Here is a 9686-nt window from a genome sequence, read left to right on the forward strand (position 1 = left end):
GTTTAGATAGCTCGATATGAAGAATTACATGCAAACGGGTATGCAATATATAATCAATTTCAAGGATATGCGTATATCATCATAACAAACTTCCAGAGTATTAAAGTCGTCCATACAATAAAAGAAAAAGGACCCTTGCATGTTGCATGTCCCTGTTCCAGCCTTCAAATACACGCTTTCAGATGGACAAAATAAGCTGATTTTATTCAATGTAATTTACCAAATTAAATCTCCACCATTAGCCTCTCTCTCTACCAAATTAAATCTCCACCATTAGCCTCTCTCTCTCTCTCTCTCTCTCTCTCTCTCTCTCTCTGTTTTTAATTTTTCTTTCTTGGGTGCATGTGTCTTTTGGTGGAATGCTTGTCACCTACTCCTTTAGTTCCCACTCTCTCTATACTTCTTCCCAAGCTCTTCCTCTCTAAAGAAAAAGGAAAAAGGAAGGAAGAGAGAGAGAGAGAGAGAGAGAGAGAGAGAGACTCCCACCATCATCTATCCCTCTCCTTCTCTATCTCTCTCTACCAATGGAAAAACGCACTTGCAAGCTCTGCTCCAAGACCTTCTCAAATGGCAGAGCGTTGGGCGGTCACATGCGTTCTCACATGACCATCCTCTCTCCTTCTCCTCCTCCAAAACCCCAATCCCAACCTTCTCCTTCATCTTCTTCCTCTTCTTCTTCTTCTGAAGAAGAAGGAAATGAAGCTGAAGAAGCCAAAGCTCTCTCCTATGGTCTGAGAGAGAACCCCCAAAAGAGCTTCCGCATCGTCGATCCTGAGTTCTCCTTTGCCTTCGACGCCGGCTCTGTAGTCCAAGATCGAGAAAGCGAGACCGAGTCTTCCAAGCACCCATCCCGCTGGCGATCCAAGCGTACCCGCAGACAGGCCGAGTCAAAGCCCGAGCTCGAGCTTGAACCAGTCAGCTCTGTTTCGGACACCACTACAGAAGAAGACGTCGCTCTCTGTTTGATGATGCTGTCGAGGGATATATGGATGAAAGACAGCATCAAAGCCCTACCAGAATCGGAGGAGGAAGAAGAAGATGAAGAAGAAGACGAAGACGAGGACGAGGAAGACTACTCAGCCCCGGAGCTGAAATTCTACCCAAAAGGAAGAAGCAAGTACCAGTGCGGGACATGCAAAAAGGTGTTCCGCTCTTACCAGGCTTTGGGTGGGCATAGGGCCAGCCACAAGAAGATCAAAGCCTTTACTACTGCTGCTACTCCCCCTGCTACTTCAGCGATGAGAATTCAAGAAAGGGAATCGGCCACAGTTTCTGCGGGCCGCGCCGACGATCGGAGAGTCCACCAATGCCCTGTTTGCTTCAGAGTCTTCGGGTCCGGTCAGGCGCTGGGCGGCCACAAGCGATCTCATCTCTCTGCTTCTACTTCTGCAGCTGCTACCGCCGCCACGAAATTCAACGATAATATGATAGATCTCAATCTCCCAGCACCAGTTGAAGACGACGATATCAGTCAGGTCGAACTGTCAGCAGTCTCCGATGCAGAATTCGTCGATCCAGCCAAGTAGTCGTCGGGACCCGACCGGAATCGGACTACATTCTCATCACAGAATCCACCCGATCGGATGCGAATTCGAGGTAAATTCTTTCGATACTTGTATGCAGTAGCTCTGCTATTTGGGGAAATGATTTCTCTGTATTTACACATTTCTCCTCCTTATTTTATGTTTTTTTGTTTATTTTTTGCTGACTGTAATTCATATCCTTTTTTTCTTTTTCTTTTTTGAAATTGTCATGTTTAATTAAGTTTACTTAGCTGTAACAACTGATTAGTGGATGCATTAATGGAAATTAATGGGAATGAGAAATATTTAAATATTAGTATTTTTATTGCATTTTTTGAGAGAGATGAAGAAGAACATGAACTTGCTCTGGAACTACTGGGTGCTGTTTCCAGCTGTTCTAGCTAACTGTTTCGTCTCTGTATATGAAAATGCAAATATGGGAATTGATATTTACACCCACCTTTTCTACTTTTTGGTAGTACATAGCACAACTTTGTAGTATGGTATTACCAAAAGTAGTTAGAGTAGATGTAATAGTTATCCTCCTAAATAAAAATTTATATATACAAGCAGTAGAGTTTGTTGAGTGTTGACATCTCATACTACTACTTTTGTACAGTTGGTGAACCTAATTCTGCGCTAGGTATAATACCACTTTTCGTCTCTTTTGTTTATTGTCTTTCTTCTTCAGTTGGAATTTAGCATAGTATTCTGGTAATGGAGCTATTTTAGCAGTTTTTGGGGGTTTAAAGTAAGTACAGTTACTTCAAGTTCTTGAAGTGGGCCTTTTTACCGGGGAATTGTTTAATTAGATTAATTGGTGTTATGATAATTAGGTTGCTTCACCATCCTTTGAGTGGGTAAATGTAAAATTAGCTTAAATGAATTACATTGAGTGTTGTTTTTTTTAATAGGGAGGAGTAATTTAATTTAGTTAGTGCTCTGTTAGTGGGCTATTTCAACATTTTTTGGGGGTAAAATTAGTTAAAATGGGCCATCTGAAGTGAACTTTTTTACTTGGGAAGTGTCTATTTGGCCTAGTTGATTTTTGCAGTGGGCTATTTCAGCATTTCTTGGGGGTAGAAGTATATAAAATCAGCTTAAATGTATTATCTTGAAGCGGGCCTTTTTAATTTTTACGGGGAAGGGTAGATTTTGGCAATGTGAGAAGATCCCTTGTGCTTTTGGTTGCTTTGAAAATTGAAATGGCCAAAGTATCTAGTAAAGGTTTCTGAGTTCTTATCTCACCCTCAGTAGCATTTATGCAAATGGTAACAAATGAAGTGAATGCCTTTACGCTATTCGATGGCATTTTAGTCATTTTTCTCTAATTTCTAATTGTAATTTGAATTGTTTTTTTTTTTTTTTTTTCCCGAGGTTGTTAGAATGGCGTTGGCTTCTTTATGAGATGATTTAGAAATCTTTTATTGCCGTAGATGCACTTGTGACCTATCAATTACCAAAATATCACGAGCCACGTTTACAGGTATTCTGTCATGCGGGAGCAAAGGGTAAATATGGAATTTGAGTTGGGCCCACACCATACACGTAGACATAGTGGACACCAAACCCCACTTCCATGGACGGTGGCCGACCTTCCCACCACGAATTGGACGGTGGGAGATTGCTGTACATGAGTTATGCTGTGTGCTACACCACCCGAAGGTTTCCGCTTTTTGATCTGCTGGGAGAGCTTATTTATCCATAGACATGCAGGCATACATGTATCTTATTCCATACCGTTCCAATAGTGGGTCCCACTAACCGCAAACACTATGTGGTTATCAAATGGACGGGCGTTATTCTGCTGATGCTTTCTCACACTTGCCAACCTGGAGAGAGTGAACGTTCTTTAAGACGCGGCTGGCAACTTATCATGTGGGGGCCCTTCCAGTATCAAAAGAACCGACGGTTTAAAGAATGTCGTCGACAATCCACATTCAACGGGCGCGGATTGCGTCCAATCCCTGCAACGACGCACATTGTCCTAGGAGGAGCTGTGGGACCCACTGTAATGTATGTATTTTATCCACGCCGTCCATCCATTTTTCCATATCATTTTAGGTCATGGCCCAAAAACGAAGCAGATCCAAAGCTAAAGTGGACGACCCCACAGGAAAACGTAGAGATTGAACGCTTACCGTTGAAAACTTCCTGGGGGCCACAGAAGTTTTTGATCAAGCGCTAATATTTGTATTTTCCCTTCATACAGGTCTATGTGATCTTACGAACGGCATGGATGTCAAATAAACATCACGGTGGATCCTAGGAAGTTTTTAACGGTGGCATCGTTATCACCACCGCTTCCTTTGGTGTGGCCCCTTGCACCTTGGATCCGCCTCCCTATTGAGATCATGCCTTAAAATGATCTGTTAAAATGGATGGACGGCGTGGATAAAATGATCTGTTAAAATGGATGGACCGAGTCCGTCGTGGCGGGGGTAGCACAGAATCCACTTCCACGTTTAACTTACACGCGTGGCCACCTGATCAGTGGGCCTTCATTGCTTGTCTGCGCGTGAAACTGCATAGGTGGGTCCACCTTATGCATAGCTGAGATATCCCACCGACTTGCCAGGTTAGCACATGTGCTGCGTGTAAAGGTGCATGTGGGACTGCAACCTTCGCTCGTGCTATGCTCCGACAATTGAGTGGACAAGCTCATGAACACATCTACTGTTCACATGGTAAATGTGTATGTTAATTGAGACAGTTGGAAATGCGGCCAGCTGGACAGCCTAAATATCACAAATTAACAATCCTAACCGTTAGATATATCTGTCGAATCTGAACCGTTGACCATATCATTCCCATGCATTTGATGATTACCCACGGCCTGCATGCCATGTGTATGGTGGATCCGTGAATGAGTCTGGTCCACCAAATTAGGTACCGTTTCGTTCATCTTTTAAGCAATGGTTTTTAGCTTATTAATGGCAATGTTTTTGTTATAGGTTTGGTCAGCCTAACTTATAACCGCTGCGATGACTTACACCAGATGCCAAAGATCAAGAGACTCGAACAATGCACGTGACAGTCACGGTCAACACCTTACGCTTGCATTTTTCTTCTACTTTATTTTCTCTTGATTGTGATTCAACGGTTAGAAAATGGCGCGTGACTATCGGCCCCTTCGTGGACAGTCCAGATTCTGGTCCCCATTTTGGGTGGAGCATATCCCGCGAAGAGGAATGGTGTGATTCTCGATCTAAGGCTTTGCATATATGCTTGGGTATATGATCTTACATGTGGGGCTCATGATTCAGTATCCCGACCATCGATCAGCTGGACCTCACCGTGGATGGATCATGCACTGAAAATCTCCTCGAGAGGAAATCATAACTTCACGTTTTGCAGCCTACATTTGGACGGCTGAGAAGGAAGATACAGCAACAGCCTACACTCAACTGAAAAGATGCCCATGATTTGTGGATCGGGTCATTCAATGCGTGACAGCTTTTTGGAATAATCCATCCGCCTGTGGGCTTCATCAGACTAATGGTTCAGATTGCTGAACTATGGGCCCTGCTTATCAGAACCGAAAACCAGAGCAAACATTGTTGCCCATATAATCGTCCATTTCCTAACCTACAATTGGACGGTTAGGATCCTTAGATCCGTGTAACTTTTGTACCATGCTCCATCCATGATGACTACAGCAATATGGACGGTATGGATTGACTCACATGCTTGCCGAACGTAAAAGTGCATTGTAAGAGTCTTGGTCAATAATCTCCTTAGTCGTACCCTTAACTCCACATGAGATGGCGTGATGAGCATGCAATGGAAGTTAATGATTTTCCGGTGGCCCACAAAAGCGCAGTCCCTTTGCGGGAAGTCCGGGGCTATTTCGTCATTTCAAATGACGAAAGTACCCTTAAGATCTTTCTTAAACTGCAATTATTTTCCTTTCTTTCTTAGTGGGATCTTGTGGTAATTCGGGAAAGGTTTCTTTTGAGTAATTCCTCTGGGGAAGTGCCGATAGACCCATGAGCCTAATGCTCTGACCCCATCACCATGAGGCTTTCGTTTCAAGAAATTTATACTCTGGCAACGTGCGAGGCTTGATACTCACGCACTCAAAACTTTAACACATGGCATGTATAAACTCAAATTAAACCTATTAAATTGTGGAACCCATTGCAGCTAAGTCACAGTCCCAAGATCAAATTGGTTGAAAAATCTTAGCCTCTGATTCGTGGACACTCGTTTATTGAAGTAAGACCGTTGGATATATTTTATTTTTAACCATCCATAAATGTCCACCAATCCAATCGTCAGATAAACAATTAGCCATGATTTTCGGTTCATGATGCATTTATTCCAGGACGCGCACAATCTTGGCAGTTTAATTTCACTAGTTGAAGGGATTTCTAAGTAATTTCTGAGTGCCTGCGTATCATCTAACAGACTCTGCCGGAGCACGAGAGTTTATTTCTCTTGTTTGACAGATGTAAATACGAATTCTCTACCATGCACCACTCGCTACAGTTTGGAGCATTATCTGCCGTTGGTGATTAGTGGGTCCCACAACATGCTTGGGAGATATTAGGTGGGGCCCATCCAATAAGGTCCATAGCTTTTTAATTAACCTGCAATCTCAATGTTACTGCCCTTTTGTCTACACTAGTTCACACAAGGGTGCAGCCTTTCAAGTCATGGCCTGTTCTCCAACTTAAAACCACTTGTCCTATCTTCACCTACCTCAATGCTCCATAATAATAAGAATAATGATAACCCGAGCTATTTTAATCCTTTCAATCTGGAATGATGGTATGACATCCAAACCGTACAACTGATTGACCACGACATGAAGATTGCCTACTAAGGAAATCAAGCTGATCGATCCAATAGGTGGGCCACACCACTGGTCCTACATTGATTTTAATGCTGTGGCCTGCCTAGTAAATGGGTCACCCTGATTTTCTGTCCCAGGTGATCTTAATGGTGTGTCCCACTTTTTCCATCGAGTTACACGTACACGTCGGCAGGAAAGAGGGGCTTTGAAAGCTCACCTACAGATTTCTTGTATGTAATCATTTCTCTCATCAAATCACCGGTGGAGAGGAACTTGTATGATGTATCGCGTAGCGTAGCACACAGGATGGACGTCGGTACTGTGTGCTGCTGAAAAATCTCTGTTGGCCCACAGTGATTTATGTGTTTCATCTAAGCCGTCCATCCATTTTTCCAGCTCATTTTTTACGACTGGCCCAAAAATGAGGCAGATTAAACTCTCCTATGGACCGCACCATAGGAAAGAGCAGTGATTGAACGCCCACCATTAAAAACATTCTAAGGCCCACTGTAATGTTTATTTTGAATCCAACCTGTTGATTAGGTCACACACACCTGGATGAAGGGAAAACTCAAATATCAGCTTGATCGAAAACTTTTTTAGTCCCCAGTAAGTTTTTAATGGTAGGCGTTCAACCAGTACTGTTTCTGATGGTATGGACCATCTTAGATTTCGATCCACCTCATTTTTGGGCCCATTCCCTAAAATGAGCTGGAAAAATGGATGGACGGCGTGGATAAAACACAAACCTCATAGTGCGGCCTACAGGGCTTTTCCAGCATCACACGGTAAGAACGCGGTGCTGGGTTGCACTACGCGGTCCGTCTCAAGTGGAGAGGATCATTCCCAATGGAGTAGTGATCACCATCGAGTGGTCAAGATCAGTTCTCAAAAAGCAATTTGGGTGAACACATCAGATCCAGGTCGCTCATCATGTGGAGTGTACCATGATCAGTATGACTGGGCTACTAGTATTGGACCTCTCACTCATATTCCAGCTTGACACGAGTGCCGCGAGTCTCCGCTAGTCCTCGAGTCCGTACCAGTTTGACACCAGGTCCTATAAGCCCACTATGGTGGATGATCCTGTCCATCCAACCATTGAACTTTGCATGTAGTCCATTGATATAGAACTTTCTTTTAGGATTAGATAGAACCATCAGATCAATGGTCTGGATTTTCAAACCACGATCCCCACTTGTGCAGGTTGAGCTCTGGAGCATCTGGACGGTGGATCATGCTTATTGAATCCTCTCTTTTGAAAGAGGGGTTTTTTTGTAATTTTACGAAGCATCTACCTGAGTTACATGAAATCAAGGTGCGGGGCGTATCCCGTGACCAAATGCGAACCGGATTCTTCTCCTTTCTGGAAAGCTTCAACCCTCACTAAAGGGACGTTCAAGAGGTTTTCCACCAGTAATGATTGAAGACGTGGGCCAGTTTCATGTTGGGCCCCACCTTGATCATGATCTGTCACATAGACCACACTTGGGCTGATGATAGTCCTTTGATTAATTTTTCTAACCATCCGTTTATTTGAAATCACGTATGGGCCATTGGGTCCACACGTGTTGAATGGACTGGATGTCACTAACAAAAGCTGGGTTCGCACGTGAGAGGAGAATCACCTCATTAAACAACTACCTTATACAAGCATTTATTGTAATTTAACACTCCATTTTTCACTTTTTTCTTATCTGTCTTTGAGTGTCACGGAAAACTGTACATCCTTGGTCCGAATCTTTAAATATGAGATGGCATCTAGACCGTTCATCAAGTTGGCTGACCATGACCGGTCCGAAAACATCTTATGAGAGTTGGTATGTATTACATATTTTGTATGGTAGAGTCCATTTGCAATCCTCCAATTGGATGGCTACGATTAATCTAATCAATTCGGTCTTTCACTAAGACCGTCGGTGGAAGGGCCCACGTATGAGCAGTCTGAATGTTATCCACGTGTGATATTCGCCCCCATTATTAGATCAATGAAAGAGTTTCCCACTGCGAATAAAAGGACTCTTAACGCCTTGTATTTGATACTCTGGCAGCGTACGACGCTTGATAAACAAGCATCCTGAAAATGTACAGCTGACCAACATTGAGTCAGTAAACTTACTAGATTATGGGACCAGCAGTCTGAAAGTTACGGTCCCAAAATCATATTAATTGAACAATTCTGGCCCATTCATGGACGCTTACTGAAATTGGACCATCAAATACTTTCATTGGGAACCATCCAACAAATGTCCACGAATTGGATGGTCAGATCATCAAATAAGCATATCTTTTTAATAGCACTTTGTATTTTGGATAATTTAATGTAATCACTTGCTTGTCATGAACGCACTTTCTAATTACCTACATCCATCATATCATCAATTATAACTTGTGATTGCATGGTAATGTGGTGAGATTTGATTGGACCACATACTCTTATCATAAATGGAGCCACTCAAAAGGAGCATGGATTGCCTACCCACATGATCACTAATGAGGTGGTTATAGGATGGTGCTGTGAGCCCCACCATGATGTATGTATTTTATCTACACCGTTTATTTATATTTCTAAATCATTTTAGGACACATAAAAATAAAATTAATCCAAATTTCAAATGAACCACACTACGAGAAAACAGTGGGCGATTGAATACCCACCATTAATAGCTTCCTAAGACCATGTGATATGTACCAAGTAATGTATATTCAACCCATCAATTAAGTCATGCAAACTTATACGGAATGTATATCGGCATCATCTAAAACTTTTGTCCTCCAAAGGTATTTCTAGTAGTCGGCGTTCAATTAATATTGTTTCAGCCGTGTAGTCTATGTGCGAGTTAAATCTTACTCACATTTTGCCTTATTTTTTAAAATAATATAAAAAATGGATGGACAATGGAAAAAATAATCACATAATAAGCTCATAAAGTACTACTTTGGCCAGACAGATGCCATGGGATTAGGAGGGACGGGATGAATTTCAAGGTAATGATGGTGGTGTCAGTGGATTGGTTTAAGATCCATGGGATTGATATATCCCAGGCCAAGTTTATTGAGTCTGTTTGGCACGCCTGGCATATCCTGAGATTTTACCTTCCAATTATTTTGAATCCGTCCAACCAAACACGCCTCAGGCACGATTGAATGGGATCAAGAGGGATGATCAATCAGAAGGGATGAGAGCAATTTTAAGATAATGATGGTGATGTCAGTGGATTAGTTTAAGATCCATGGGTTTACTTATATCCCTGGACAAGTTCATCCGGTCTGTTTGACTCATTGTGCATATCCCAAGATTTTTTAATTTTTTATTTTGGGTTAGCTTGTTAGTACACACGCTCCACGTTAGCCACCCCCAATAG

At 42.5% G+C, this 9686-nt stretch overlaps 1 protein-coding gene across 1 annotated transcript; it reads left to right on the forward strand.

The window, feature by feature from the left end:
- Window positions 1-265: 265 nt before the first annotated feature.
- LOC131233285 (zinc finger protein ZAT9-like) lies at window positions 266-1839 on the forward strand. Its single transcript, XM_058229933.1, has one exon. It carries the CDS (start codon window positions 525-527, stop codon window positions 1524-1526), a length of 1002 nt encoding a protein of 333 aa, XP_058085916.1. The 5' UTR covers window positions 266-524; the 3' UTR covers window positions 1527-1839.
- Window positions 1840-9686: the final 7847 nt, after the last annotated feature.

This window comes from Magnolia sinica, chromosome 18, assembly GCF_029962835.1.
Source record: "Magnolia sinica isolate HGM2019 chromosome 18, MsV1, whole genome shotgun sequence".
Classification (NCBI taxonomy): domain Eukaryota; kingdom Viridiplantae; phylum Streptophyta; class Magnoliopsida; order Magnoliales; family Magnoliaceae; genus Magnolia; species Magnolia sinica.

What these genes read in the sequence shown, in the direction of transcription:
- LOC131233285 (XM_058229933.1), top strand. Translation starts at nt 525, where the DNA reads ATGGAAAAACGCACTTGCAAGCTCTGCTCCAAGACCTTCTCAAATGGC.